The sequence below is a fragment of the Furipterus horrens genome, unplaced genomic scaffold (genome assembly GCF_987537825.1).
Source record: "Furipterus horrens unplaced genomic scaffold, mFurHor1.1.pri manual_scaffold_15, whole genome shotgun sequence".
Lineage (NCBI taxonomy): Eukaryota > Metazoa > Chordata > Mammalia > Chiroptera > Furipteridae > Furipterus > Furipterus horrens.
The window spans coordinates 22,935,470-22,951,299 of record NW_028327185.1 but is presented as its reverse complement, the minus strand read 5'-3'; the positions used below and the strand labels follow the sequence as shown (position 1 = coordinate 22,951,299).

Below are 15,830 nucleotides of genomic sequence, written 5' to 3'. Positions count from 1 at the left end.
CGGACCAAAAAGAATGACTGGCAGAACACAGAGCCAACAAAACCTTAAATGAGAACAGTCCTACAGATGAGGAGCCCACCCTTCCTAAGTGGGAACACGGTCTCACCTGGACGGTGGAGAAAGGAATGAAACGGCACATGATTTCATGGGCCAATTAAGAACGTTCTAGCACACCTTCATGATTAGAGAGGCTGTGATGCCCTTTTGGCCTTCAACTGAACCCTCAGTGATGAACACAAGGTCGTCCACCAGATGAAAGATAGGCTAAGACAAAGACAGAATAGGGTTTCACATCCATGTTTTGAAGTTAAAAGAACAGTAAAGGGTTAAGCACTCTGTCTACATGAGCAAAAGCAGCCATGAAAATGGAGAAAGAAATGAAGCAACTGTTTCTCATGGAATAAGTTGAAGCGGACGTTGGTTCTATTTGCAACAATTGAGACCAGACATTCTGTCTTGGGCCCACATGAGAAATATTTTTAAGGAGCTGAGCAGGGGGCCACGCATTCACGCAGCGTCTGAACTGCAATCAGCTTCACTGAGCGGAAGGACAACACACGCAGCTTCAGAATCTAAAGCGTGTGACCCTCTGACCAGCAAATCAAGGACACAACTCATCCTAACTCGTCCTGCCCTTCTCACAGGACCAACAAGTGCTCTTTGATGGAGGAGGAAAGAATTGATTTTAACATGGAAAACATTAACAAGGGTGGCAAAATACACAGAAGGACTTCACCACTTTCCCAGCCATCGCTTTCTGAAGTAAACTTAAAAGCAAGTTCTTTTGAGGTAAAGATCTCATCTTTCCTTAAACTGAATTCTAGGAAGCAGCACCCATGATAGATACGTAATGTGCCTAGGACTGTCCAATACATAGTAAGTGGGAGACAAGCAACTGATTTTTAGATTAACTATAACTCCTCTCACATCCGCTGAACAAATGTGTGCATACCCAAGCCCTGAACTCCAGCGGCCTGACCCCGATGGAGGGGATCCTCGCATAAGCAGGAGCACAAATGTAAACATGAGGGAACCAGGTAACTCCAGCCACGTAAGAAAATCCAAAGGAGCCGACTTAAATTGCGAGGTAGAAAAATATCTAATAAAATGGAAAGGAGTTCCCAGTATACCACTAAACAGTTTACCAAACATGCATCTAGAGTAGTTCTGTTTCTGTACAAAATGTACCCGTGTGTGTGCATGTGCGCAGACCTACCTCTGCGAACACACCTTGGGAAATCAAACAAACACAAACCAAACAAAGAACCAGGCCAACGAGGTTACAACAAACTCTCAACAGTAGCTGACTTCGGGCAGTACAGTTATGAGTGATTTTTATTTTCTTCTTTTGCTTATCTGCATTTTGTAAATATTCTAGAATTGCGTTACTTTGGTATGAGAAAAATTAATTTTATATTTTAAAATAAATTGAAACGTAAGTTCAGAACACTGAGCAGCTTGCACATGGCCCATTTGTCCTTCCTGTGCTCACTGAAACTCCTCCTCTAGAGCTCTCTGCAAAATCCTTCAATTGTCCAAAGAGCAACTAGATCCTTGCTTCTATTCTACAACGAAGGTCTAACAACCACACGTGAGCAATAAATTCGGAGACAGGGAAGCCACCGTCAGAGCACTTCCTCTACCTGGGCGTAATGTAAGAGCTTCTCAGTGGCCTCAGGGTCCTTATTCCAGATGAGGTCTTCACAGAGCTGGAGAAGTTCCTTATGGATGTCATCATACACAGGGAGGCTTCCAGCATTCACTATCCCCATGTCCATTCCAAACTAAGGGCAACACAAAGAAAAATGGGAATTTCCAGTGACACTCTCAGTCAGAGGTCAGCACACTCTTTTGGTAAAGGGCCAGACAGACAATAGTTTAGGCCACGGTCTGTGTCGCCGTGACTCAGCTCCGCTGCTGTTGCATGGAAACACCACAGACCATCCACAAGGGAGTGGCTGCGGCTCTGCTCCAGTAAGAGTTCATTCCCAGAAACTGCAGCAGGCCGGAGCCCTGCCCCAGGTGAAAGCTGAGTTCAAAGGAAACAGGCGTCCGCTCTACCTTGATTGCGTGGTACAGGAAAACCCCGTGCATTGCTTCTCGAATGGCTTCCATTCCTCGGAAGGAGAAGGACAAGTTGGAAAGACCGCCACTTATTTTGGCTCCAGGTAATGTTTCCTAGCAAAAAAAAATTTTAAGTGAAAAGGTACCCCTATTTGGCCAAAAGCAGCAATGACATTCCTTAAACTTTATATATAAAAGTAGAAAGTGAAAGGTTCAATTTCAAGGTTCCCATCACACCTTGTAACAACGTCAAGAATCAACATGGAACTGCCGGCTGAAGTAACAACCCCCTAAATGGGAGACGGCGTCCATTTTCTGTAGGACTCGACCATCCCGCTGCTGGATGTGTGCTACAGAGACACTCGTGCACATGTGCCCAGGCTACATATGCAGGGACATTCACAGCAGCATTGCTCAAAATGTCCAAAAACTGCAACCCACCAAAAGTCTATCAAGAGCAGAACGGTTAACTGTGGAGCAGTTACACAATGGAATATTATACATTAATAAAAATGGACAAAGTACAGCTATACACAGATCAATCTTTAAAATGAAGTTGAGTAAGGAAAAATCTTAGATTTAAGCTCAGAAACAGGAAAAACTAAACTGTAACTCTTTATGCAGTCGATTCTCATTATTTGTGGTGATCATGCTCCATCAAGTCACCACAAACACTCACTCGGGGAACACTGAGAACCACTGCTCCTGAGCAAATACAGGACTAGGCTCTTTGAGCCTCTGGTCCCAAAGTTTGCATCAACTGATCAATATATAATCTTGTTTTATGTGTGTTTCACTTCAGGACATCTATCTGATGTATGTCTTTGATCCACCAACCTTGAGCTCCCAGCTAACAGCATTACAACCCAAGTCTAAACAAAGCTTCTCTGACACACGTGTTTCCTCCACAAGGCACCTGCCAGCCTTCCTGCTCTTAGGAGCCAGACAGCACCGCAGCCCGTGTTGGGGTCATTCACAGAGAGGACTCCGTCCCCGAGAAAAGGCTCCAAAATGGAAAAGTACGCTCAAAATTGACCATGGAAAGGACACTTGCTTACAGAATGAGCACTGAACAAGCAGCAGATGTGTGTCCTGGTTGACCTCCTCTGGGAAAAGGTGGGACAGCCACTCTGCACAGGGGTATGTCCCAGAAGAAGTGCAAAGGCCACACAAGTATTGATTTGGGGCCACAGATAAAATTTGGTGAGTAGGTAAATATGAAAGTATAGAACCCATGGCTAATTCAGATTGACTGTACAAATAAAATTGATAAAAGTCATAAAGAAAAAGCAACAAAACTCAGGATGAAGGTGCAGTCAGAATGAGAGACACGGGCCATAGCTACATTCTATTCAAGGTCTAAATGAGAGCTATTGTGTGCTTATAGTTCTTACACTCTGTTTTTATATATTCTGTAGTGTGTGTTATATTTAAGTTTAAAATAACACATAAAAGAAAAATAATAAAGGATAAAGGACCCTCAATTTCAGAAAACCAATTTACTACCTGAAGACAAGAACGTCAACATTCCCAGCCAATAAATACTCATACACACATGATAGTTCAAACTATTCACTGGAGCCATGTGGTCAACTGGAACAACATCTTGGGTAGAAAAGAGAAAATACCCACACTTACTTTAATGACTTTTGTTGCATTGATAAAATTAACAGCATACAAGTTGTGTTCTTCCATCCCAGTACCAATGGTGAGGATGTTAGGGTCAAATATGATGTCATTTGGGTTAAAGCCCAGTTTCTTCACAAGCAGGTGGTAGGCCCGGGTGCACACTGTGATTTTGGTGTCTGTTTCTGTCGCCTGGAAAAAGGAACAATTGATTGTAATTTAAGTAGGAAAACAGTGTTAGCTATGAAAACAGAGGCACATTGGTACTTCAATGCTTGGATTTCATAAAAGTCCAAATGCCAAGCACCTTCTCAACAGTTATCAAATTATCTCAGAGGAGGAATGCGTTTAAGTCCCTCTGTCTTCTCATCAGCACAACAGCTATACTGCTGTAAAAATGAAATCTTACATGCACATATGTGGTATATTATAAATAGGCTTCTAAAACATACACACACGTGACAAAGGCTGCAACACTACTAAAGGACAGATCACAAACAAGCGCCCTCCTCCCCCGCCTGCCCGCAGAGCTCTGAGCCGCCGGAGGGCCCCACTGCCGCGCTCTCTTAGACCCCCCTGAAGGAGCCGCGCGGGGCTCCAAGGACAGGTGTGCCTGCTCTGCCTCCACGCTGGTTAATGTGGAGGGACCTCAGGCCCTGAGTCTACAACACACCAGGGTGGCGCTTCAAAACAATGACCCCCCAGTCGCTTCCCGTCCTCCTGAGACTCAGGGCCTCTGGAATCTCCCATGTCACTTCCTATTGTGTGCCCCCTCATTTTCTCCACTCCCCCACACTGCCCCTTAGCTGCGCCTGGGTGAACAACGGAGAAAGAAGGAGTCAGACACAGACGGACAGGGAGGCATGTAACTGCGTGCTGTGCTGCGGCTCCTGCCAGACAAGCGAACTCCCAGGCCGGGAGCTGGGCACCGACCGCAGCTCTGAGCCCCAGATCCCTGCCGCCTCTGAAGGGAACCTGGACACATCTGTGTGTTTCTCACACATGATGGGGTTAAAATACAGTCCCTCAGATAAAGAAAGCCTAAGGACAGAAACACCCAACCATGTGATCTCAGGTGGGGAGTGGGACCTCCCTGTAGCCACAACAAAGGAGGCTCCTGAAATGCAAAACTATGTCAGATTTTCACAAAGTTCAGAGTGTGTCAGAGGAGGAAATGCGAGAATCATCTCCAAGGTTCAGGCAAGGTAAAAATAAAGGAAAAACTAAGAACTATTGCCTTTGGCTGCCTAGAACTATTTATAACACTGGTGCATACCACACTGGAAAACATAACATATGCAACTAAAAAACAGTATCAATTTCTCTAAATTCAAGGAAAAGGTGGGTTATAAAATAAAAATCTAAAAAAACCACTACTGAAGGAAAAATATATTTAAAAAAAAAAACCAGTCACAACAAAACAATACAAAATACCTAGACATGATCTTGAGCCTTCCTACTTAAATAAAAACATAGAACTTGATTCAATAGTAATTGGAAAGACAGAGCACATTCCTGAATGACAAATCTGAATAGTGCTAAGACATCAATTCTTCATTTTTTTCTAGGTTAAAATTAATTAAGTTTTAATCAATATCCCAATGGGGCTTTATTTCTCCATAAACTGGAATCTTATTTTCAAATGATTTTAAAATAGGAAAATGTATTGACTATAATGCATGCATTTATAGAATGACATTGATTATTCTTTTATATAATTTACACATGTGCAAACAAAAAATAATAGTCTATTCTGCTATTATATGATAATTACATTTCTAGGAAACCTTATCAAAAACTGTCATATGAAAATAATCATTTCAGTTAGTAAAGGAAAATTACATCTAGAGAGTGAGCAGTGATAAAGTTATTCTTCCCACAGAAATTTCAACAATAAAGGTCTTCCGTATTTTGTTATTTGGTTAAAAATAACAGTTGATCAAAATATATCAATAAAAAACAAAGAAATGGAAATGCCTTCTAACCCAGAAGTCTCAAGGCCAGCCCCTCTTTCACAGCTGGCCTTGACCGAGCAGGTCTGTCTGTAACATGGATCATAAACATAAACCAAAGACCACACCAGATGCTAAAACAAAGTTGGGTGTGAGTTCTCTGCTCTGTTTAGTCCCAACAGGGGTTTCCATCTCAAAGAGCTGCTCTCCTCTTATCGCCAGTGACATCACGGAAGTGAAGCAAATCACCAGGACTCAGTGGGTGAAAGGCAGGCCTTTATGCCAAAATAACCATATTGTTGGTTTCTGAACTTTGTGAGTATACGTATTTTTTGCTTTGATCATTATAAGTTTCAAAACCACAATTCTATGAGAATATATGTCTATAATCATAGGAAATTACTCTAATTAGGAAAAGGAGTCTTTAAAAAGGCATCTTTAATTCCATCTTACTCTAACAACTGTCTTCTTCGGAGCATTTTGCTCCAGTCTATCAAATAGTTAAACATAGTCATATATGCAGTGTCTATATTTTTGACTTTATATTTTTAATTTAAATTTGTAAGCACTGTCATGCTGCTCCCTAATCTTCATAATTACTATTTTTATTTACTCTTCCAACAGAATAATGTAACTTAAGTAACCAACTTCTCTTCAGTTGTGCTTTTAGGTTGGTTATGTCTTCAATAAAGATGATGAGAAAACTGCATAGATAGCACTGTTGTGCTGCTGAATCATTTTACTGGGGTAACTCCTCAGAAACGAGATCATCCCCTTCAAGAACACCATCATCTTTATCTCCCGATGTGCGTGAGAGTCCTTCCCAGGCACTGCCCCAGGCGAGTGGGGCTTTCTGCGGACGCTGGCACCAGCCGGAGCCCGCGCATCTCTAAGTTTCCTGGGGCGTAGGAGGGATGAAACATCACTTTAATATTGCTCTAATTTGCATTTCTTTCATAATTGGCAAGTTAAAATGCTTTCCCTACATTATTTGTGGTCACATTCCGATCTAAATGGGGACAGCTTGTTCTCAGGCGGGATCCAGCACCAGCAGTGCTAACAGACAAAGTCCAGGGATAAGCCAGGTCGGGGACACGTGCATCAGTCTTTCTTTTTTTTTTAATTGCTTTTCTGTTACAGTTGTCTCATTTTCCCCCCAAGCTCTCCCCTGCCACGTCCACCTCTCCCTTCTCCCATAGTCAATCCCCACCCCTTGTCCATGTCCATGGGTCATCTACATTAGTTCCTTGACTAGACCTTTCCCCTTCTTTCCCCACTCCTCCCCCTCCCCTCTCCCCTCTGGTTACTGTCAGTCTGTTCCTTGTTTACATGCCTCTGATTCTATTTTGATCATTTGTTTGTTTTGTTCATTAGTTTCCTGTATCAGGTTATATCTTATGGTATTTGTATTGCGCCACCTGGTTATTTCACTAAGCATAATTCTCTCCAGTTCCACCCATGCTGTTGCAAAAGGCAGGAGTTCCTTCTTTCTCTCTGCTGCGTAGTGTTCCATCAAGTAAATGTACCATCAGTCTTCCACTAGGCCCGTCTCCTGGCATTTGACCTTGGCTCACAGTGAACAGGACAACAGCTACCCCAGGTGGCAGCTACAAGGACTAAATGAGACGAACTGCTGGTGGTTTTTGACCAAAGTTTACATGAGAATCACTTCTAAGGCTTTAAAATTACTGAAGCCACGTCTTATCCCAGACAAAAGGAGCTGAAAATCGAGCCCAGAGGGTGTGTGTGTTTTTGAAAAGCACAGGCAGGGCCCACCTTTCCTGTGGGAGAGTTTCTCCTTTCCATTCAAGGTTTAACCATCCTCTCTCAGGGCTGACCTTGCTTCCTGCTGCACGGACAGAGCACGCACCAGACAGACGCCCACCCAGCAGCCCCGGGCCTGCCTGCCATCTGCACCCTCACCCCCACATGCTGGCCGTCTCTCCAGCACTGTGAGCAAACTGGCTCCCTCCACTCGCACACTGACCGCCGCTCCTCTCACAAGGGCAGGGCAGGGACCTAGCACATGCCCCCTTTCTCTATCAGAGCATTCCCAGCAGCTTACAAAACTGACTGTCCCATCACCTGTCTTCACACACACACACACACACACACACACACACACACATGCACGCATGCACACACACACACGCCCTGTCTTAATCTCACATCTGTCTCTGTTTCCACCCTATTTTTCTCTTCTCCTTTGCAGTAAAACTCCTTTAAAAAAGCCGCTTACACCTGCTGGCTCCCACCCTCCCATCCTCTCTTGAATCTACTCCGATGCAGCTTTCATCTCCTTGGAAGCAGGACAGCAAGATCGTTCACTGCCCCGTTTCTAAATCCAGTGGTAAATCCTTGGTCTCACCGACCAGATCTGCTCACAACTCTAAAACAGCTCATTGAGAGCTTCTGGAAGCTTGTTCTTTGCAGACAAAACAAGTGAACCCTCTTCTCCGGTCCCTGTCCTACCAAACAGGCTGCTCCTCCCGCCCCCCATGACGGGGCTCCTCTCCTCTCCCACCTGGGAGCACAGTGGCTCCCACATTTCCTCTGTCCAAAGGCCTCTTCCCTGGGGCCTCTCCTTTGCTGAGCTCTGTCACCCTGCTTCAAATGCCGTCTCCATACAGATAATCCCAAAGTAAGGGAACTCTATCTTCGATGCAACCCAGAATCACCTACACAACTGCACACTCCCCGTGCCACCATAATCGTGGTCCGGCCTTACCCATCCCAAACCTGCTTCTCTCCATCTCCCACCCTTTCAACTGCTCTGGCCAAAGATCCATGAAATAATACCCAACAACTCCTCTTTCTTTCACAACCTACAACCTACAACCAAAGGTGAAAACAAATCCCACTGGCTCTACCTTAAAATCTAGAAACAGACAAGCAGAACAAATGCCAGAACAGGAAAATAGAAGGGAAAAGAAAGCAGGCAAAACACCTAACATCTGTATAATGTGCATACCAGAGGGAGGCTAAAACAATTCAAGGAAACTTCCTACAACCGTGGCTGTTAGCTTCCTGGCTGAAAGGGCCAACTGAGTGCCCAGCATAATGGATGGCTCATCATCGTAAGATTTCAGAACACTGTGGACATAGAAGATCCAAGAAGCACTCAGGAAAATGAAAAAATAAATTGTTTTCCCAAAAAGAATCAAGGGTTACAATAGCACTGGACTTCTTACCAATAATATTACTATAGGTGGCTAAGTATTAATAAAGGAGGGACACAAAGGAGATAAGACATTATTAAGCATAACTAGTGTTAGGGATAAAGAAGCCAGTGACTCTCAAACCAGCAGAAGATAATTAACAGATGCATTGTGGAAAAGGGGCGAGGAAATGACATTCCTCACACATATCTCTGGGATCAAAAGGAGGAAGGTTGTTATCACCAAACACAGAGAAATGGGATGATGTAGCTAGATAACTTTGCAAATAATTTGGAGATAGACCTATAACTAGATTATCCTTAGTTAATCACACCCTTAGTTAAGTAGTTAATCGCATTAGATTGTGAACCCGGATTAACCAGTAATGGAGAAATGGGGGAGAAGGAGAGGGGAGGGGGAGCAATTCGTGTTAGGGAGGGGGAGCTAATCACATTAGTATAAAACCAGTTTTCTTTGTCTACTTCTCGCAGCTGGCCGTGTGTCCCACTCTGCAAACCCATGAATAAACACCTCACTTTCCTGCTCAAGTCCTGTGTCCCGGTGTGCTATTGTGAGCGTTTCTCACTCTAGGAAGCGGACTGCGGCTTGCTTCACTGGGAATGTACGCTCAGACGCTCCCCAGGGAACCACCGGTCCATTCCTGCAGATCACTGGGGGGAGGGGTAGAGCACATGCACGGGAGGAGCCAGGATGGCCACCACAGATGCCTTTCAGTCGAGCCTGCGGAAAGGATCAGATTGGATAAGAGACACAACATTGGAAGATCTGGGGAATGGATTGGTTAGAGGGTGGACCCATCAGAAGGTCAAGAAAGCTTGGTAAGTTGATTGATTAGTTTGAAAGGAGCCTTGTGCTTCCCAAGTCTGAGATAATGAGCTTCACAAAGAGCTCACCCCTTCTCTCCCCCACCCCCGTAACACACACTCACCCCATGCTTTCTGAGTTCTGTCTCCCTAGTAACCATGTGGACTTCAAGCAGGCTCCAAGCCGAGTCTGGGGACGGCAGCAACGCATCGATGGCAGCTGGGAACAGTGCTAAGCTACATGAGCGGGGACTGAGGCTGCTGACGCCGGACCGCTGGCTCAGAGCCTTTGGACACTGGCCTTTCTTTGTTTGGCCTTGATGAAGACAAGGCTGGATTTCTTCCACAGCAAGACGGATGAAAATAGGAAGGTAGGCACCCAGGGGCAGCCCTCTTTCGACCCCATTAAATCTTATCACCAGACCATGTTGTCCCCTTGCGTGGGTCTCCCAAAATGCTCTCCTCGCAACCCCATGAGCCTCATTCCCACCAACAGCAACACCGGTGGAGACTAAGGGGGAATAAATCAATGTTCTCAAAACACAGAATGATTTCAGGTTTTGCGCCATACAGTTGTCAAGTATAAACGTAGAATAAAGCCATTTTCAGACACATAAGGTTTCAAAAATATTTACTGCCATGTTTTCTTTTGCAAGAAGCTACCAGAAGATACATAAATGAGAGAGTAAACCGAGAACAAGGAAATGATGAGACCTAAAAACCTAGGAGGGAGGCAAGAGGAAGCCGCAGGACGCTGAGGGACATTTCATGGGGACGGCTGCGCAGTCCACCTACTGAGCAACCTTTCCGGATTGTGTCAGAAAACCAGGAAGGAGAATTCTTCAAGAAATTAAAATGACAGTCTACTGAAGTGTTTGGATACACTGGATATTGGAAATGTACATAACTAGGGGGTAGTTTAAAGTTGAAGTATGTAAGAAACAAAGCAAACAAAAGAGTAAGCATTAACTTGGTGGAAAACAAGTAGAGAGCAGGAAAGGAAGAGGAATCAGGGTGTCTCAGCTTTTACACTGCTTCATAAAATAAGCCCCCCCAAAAGTTTTAACTATATTGGGAGGATTGTGAGATAAAAGTAAAAGCGTGTGGAGCGGGGGTAGAGGATGGTGAAAAAGCCAGATCCTAACCACTACAGGAAGGCAAGAAATAGTCACTGAAACTGGAATTTGAAGACGAGGAGGTAAATACGACAAGAAACAGCTAAGAAGTTGCAAGCGGCTGCCTCTGGGGATCTGGAGGATCTGGAGACTTCTGTCTCTTTAACTATCTGCATATATGTTTGGGTAAAAATTAAAACTAGCCTAAAGTTCCCACCGTACTGAGCTAGTAGTAGAAGACGGCTACTAATTCCGTTCAGGACAACGTCACAGTGTGTGCCAAATGTTAACTGACCCCGTGACCCAGCAATCCCACTGCTCCACACTTTAGTAGAAGGAATGATGACCTTAATCTATGCATTAAGGTCATCATTCATTCTACTAAATATTTAAAATTGTGTGATCAAGATGGTGGCAGGTAAACATGGCCCGCCTCCTTATACAACTACATAATAATTACAATTAAACTATATAATAACCATCATTCAGAACTGTCAGAAACTGAACCGAACATTAGTCCTACAACTAGAGAATTGAAGAATAAACCACATCAAGACTGGTAAAAGAAGTAGAGATGTGGAATGGGCTGGTCCCACGCCTACATGTAGTGGATAAAAATCAGGATGGATATCTCAGGAGTGAGGGGCCCCAGCCACACATCAGGCCCCCCAGCCCAGGGTTCCAGTGCCAGGAAGATAAGTCTCCATAACTTTGGGCTGTAAAAACCAAAGAGGATTGAGGCCATCGAAACCAAAACTTCTGGAGTCCCAGGCAGTTCCTCTTAAAGAGCCCATGGACAGACTTACTTGGACTCACTCCCTCTGAACTTCATCACAGGGGCAGCAGACTGAAAGGCAGAAGAGACCTATTACAAGGAACTGATTTATCCGGCATCAGGGCGTGAGCTGGGAGGCAGCTTTCTCCAAGACAGAAGTGTTGGCAGGGACCACTGTTCCTTTGCAGAGAACTCGGGTAAAATTAACAGTGCAGGGACAAATTGTAGACCTTTTTCATTGATATCAGAGCGACATATTCTGTGGTCAATAAACCTCTAACTGAACTGGAACTGGAATTTCTGGAAGCCCTGAGAGCCAGTTTTTCTTGAAGCCATTAGAATGTGCTGTGGGAGACACTGTTTTCCCCTTCTGGGAAGGGATTTGTGGTCAAAACTCCATGCTCCGACCATTTTCTCTCCAAAAGAACAACAGCTCCACATCCAGAGTGCACAGGGCAGTTCCTTATGAAACCGTGGGAAGCAGGAAAGCAACCCTGGCCAGAAGAAGTTGAGAATCGGGTAACCCAGTGGTGTGGGCTGCTGGAAGGCCAGGGAGGGCTGAGTGAGCTTCTGCTGTTAAAGCTGGCCTCACACAAGGGGTGGGTACTCCCAATAAGAGACAGTGTCTCTTGTACAAAGAGACCCTAGAAGGAATACGCCCAACAACTCAGAAGTTTCAGGAATCTGGACTCATTCGGCCCTGCTGCTCCCAGTACAAGACATGACTTAGGGGCCGTAAATGGCATTGTATGGACCAGTACACCAGGGACAGCCTCTGGTATTCAGTATTGAACTTAAAAGATGCTTTCTTTTCCATTCCAGTCGACTAAGACTCTCAACCATTGTTTGCTTTTAAGTGACAGGACCCAGAATCTTGGGTCAAGACTCAGTACTGCTGGACAGTCTTACAGAAGGGTTCAAGAACTCTCCCATGATTTGGGGGGAGACCCTGAGCCAGAACTGAAAAGATCTAAAACTAGGAGGAACTCTGTTACAATATATAGATGCATCATTTAACTAATACTATCATTACCTTGAACCGTTCAGCATCTTGGGGCTATAAAGTATCAGGAAAGAAGGCCCAGATTTGCCAACAAGCAGCAAGGTTTGTTGAGTTCCTGCTTGAACCTGGCAAAAGGAGTCTCACTGGGCTTGTCAAAGAAACCAGAACACACTGACCAGTGGTGGCCAGCCTGCATGCGAGTTGTGGAAGCCACTTGCGAGCCTTTACAGGAAACGGGAACGTTTTCCTTGAAACAGCCTATCATCATTTATGCACTCCATCCAGTGTTGAGCCTGCTAGAGCAAAAAGGAAATTTGTGGCTCACTGCTGGAAGAATGGGCAGATACCAAGCAATTTAAAACTGTAACTGAGTTACATCCTGCCTCCCTTCCCCCAGAGCCTGACTCGGCTGTGCTAGTGCATGACTGTGCTGAAATAATTGATGAAGTTTATTCTAGCAGAACTGATTTCAGAGAGAGAGAATGTGTAGCTGGAAGGAAGAGGACTATTAACGTCCAATAAAAAGGAAATTAAGCATGTGACAGAAATTTTAATTTATTGGAGGCTGTTCAGGTACCTTCACAGGTGGCGGGTATGCTTGGTCCCCGACATCAGAGAGAGGACCCTGAAGTGGCTAGCGGAAACAATCTGGCTGATAGAGCAGCGAAAGAGGCCGCTGAAGGAACATTTCTAATGCCTTCGGTACCTGTTTTAGACTCATCACAATCAATCCTGAATATTCGACTGCCGACTTAGAGAAAGCTAAGAGCTAGGGTTTTGATGAAGAAGGCCCTGACAGTAAGTGAGAGAAAGAATGAGAAAGGAGTTATACTGCTTCCTGAACACTTAGTACAGCCAGTCATGAGTGGCATTTGGATGAGGCCATGCACTAAGGAAGGGATTCATTAACCAGCTATATTACACTATGGCTCACAGGTCCTGGAATTTCTAAAGCCATATGGAAAACAACAGCTAGATGTGTTGTGTGCCCGAAGAACCACCCCAGGACAGATCACCACCAGAAGAAAAAACAGAAACAATACTAAGGACAGTGCCTGTCTGAGGACTGACAAACAGACTTTATCCAGACACTGAGGGTCCAAGGATGGAAATACTTGCTAGTCTTTATTAATACGTTTTCAGGATGGGTAGAGGCCTATCCTACTAGAACTGAGCAGTCCACGGAGGTAATGAAAGTCCCGCTGAGGGAACTAATTCCCGGCTTCGGCCTACCCAGCGCCATCCACAGTGATAATGGAGTTGTTTTTGTTTCAGAAATCACCTGGAAGGTTAGTAAGTTTTTAAGAATCAAGTGGAGACTCCACACAGCATGGAGACCTCAGGCTTCTGGGAACATAGAGAAGACGAATAACACCTTGAAGAAAGATGTAGCAAAACTGTGTCAAGAAACTCATCTCCATTGGGATCAAGTTTTACCTATTGCCCTGCTCAGGATAAGGGTGGCTCCTCAAAATGGGATTCAGTTGAGTCCTTATGAAATCGTGTACAGAAACCCTTTCAGGCTATGATTGGGATGGCACATATGTATGTAGATAAGAAATGAAGGTAAAGAACTATGTACAGCATTTCAGTCAGATGTTAACTATGATTAATGACCTCCGGTGTCTCAGAGGCCTCTCCCCACCAGGTTCACTACATTTCTTTGAGCCTGGAGAGAAGGGGCTACTCAAGACTTGGGAGACAGGATCCCCAGAAAGCCAACTACAAGAAAAGTGGACTGGAACCTATGTCAACAAACTGTCTTTTCATGTCTTGAGGGTGTTTGTACTCCCCTGGAAAGATTACTGGAACCTATCTAACTCTAAAGGACAGGGAAATGTTTTCTCTAGAAAGGCTAAGGTAGCCCCAGCTGGAAAATGTGCAACTTTTGTCAACTGTACTAAAACTGTTTTAGATGAATTGCAACAACACCACTAATGTATCTTATGCCTTTAGTCATGTCAAATTGCCAGCAGGATGGTTTCTAATATGTGGAAGCACTGTTTATTCAACGGCCAAATGATTTTTAAATAATCTTATCTTCTTTTGTGTTGTTTTAGCTTGTATTTCTTTGATTAAACTAATCTTAGAGAAATAAGATGATTAAAAACTAACAGTGGAGAGAATGATAGAGGAACTCAAAAGTTAAAGACTTTAGCCTTAGCTCTAGTTGATAGGCTTAAGCGATTCATGCATGTGGAGAGCTGTTACTCCAGGAACTAGAATGCATGACTGCGGAAGATCACAAGCAATTCAGGGGTCTGATAGCTATGGAGATGTCATGTGAGCCATTGTGTTCCAGGAAGGGATCACAGATAAAGAATTGTTGATCAATAGATAAAGAAGTACTAGGAAAATCACCAGCCAAAATGCAACTTTTATCTGATTAACCTTCTTTCCAAACCCCATACCTTCCCTTTCTTCTCCTTATAAAAAGGTCAGCTTGAGATGAGGTGGGAAGACAGTTTTTGAGGGAAATAACCCTCTGTCTCCTCAGATCGCCAGCATCTGAATAAAGGGCCCATAAAGACTCAATCATATGTCTACCTCTTGGTTTTGGTAGTAAGAGGCAGCATGAATGCCAACTTTTCCAGTTTCACTACTACATTGTGCCACTCTCCCGAGCCTGGGAGACATAGAGGCGCTACTTAATACACAGAAACAAAAACAGGGAGGCTGCCAAAATAAGGAGACAAAGAAACATGGCCCAAATGAAAGAACAGAACAAAAATCCAGAAAAAGAAATAAAATTGAGACAAGCAGTCTACTAGATGCAGAGTTCAAAACATGGTTATAAGGATGCTCAAGGAACTTAGTGAGGATCTCAACAGCCTAAAACAGATCCAGTCAGAAACGAAGGATACATTAATTGAAATAAGAACAATTTAGAAGGAAACAACAGTAGAGTGGATGAAGCTGAGAATCAAATCAGTAACTTGGAGAATACGGAGCAAAGAACAACCAATCAGAACACCAAGAAGAAAAAAGAATCCAAAAAAATGAGGATAACATAAGGAGACTCTGTAACAACTTCAAGTATACCAACATTCACATCATGCGGGTACCAGAAGGAGAAGAGAGAAAGGAAGAAATTGGAAACCTACTTGAAAAAAATGATAGAAAACTTACCTAACCTCGTGAAGGAAATTGACATACAAGGTCAGGAAGCACAGAGTCCCAAACAAGATGAATCCAAAAGACCCACACCAAGACACATCATAATTAAAATGCCAAAGGTTAAATACAGAGAGAGAACTTTAAAAGCAGCAAGAGAAAAGCAGTTAGTTACCCACAAGGGAGCTCCCATAAGATT

At 44.0% G+C, this 15,830-nt stretch overlaps 1 protein-coding gene across 2 annotated transcripts in view; it reads right to left on the bottom strand.

The window, feature by feature from the left end:
• Positions 1-15,830, bottom strand: part of MTR (5-methyltetrahydrofolate-homocysteine methyltransferase) — an 89,550-nt gene that overhangs the window by 32,787 nt on the left and 40,933 nt on the right. For both annotated transcript variants that reach the window (XM_090263207.1, XM_090263206.1), the window contains 3 exons: positions 3,703-3,882; positions 2,062-2,178; positions 1,644-1,784 (listed from right to left, as the gene is read on the bottom strand). In XM_090263207.1, the coding sequence (XP_090119333.1) occupies positions 1,644-1,784; positions 2,062-2,178; positions 3,703-3,882 (438 nt within the window). The remainder of the gene's footprint in view (positions 1-1,643; positions 1,785-2,061; positions 2,179-3,702; positions 3,883-15,830) is intronic.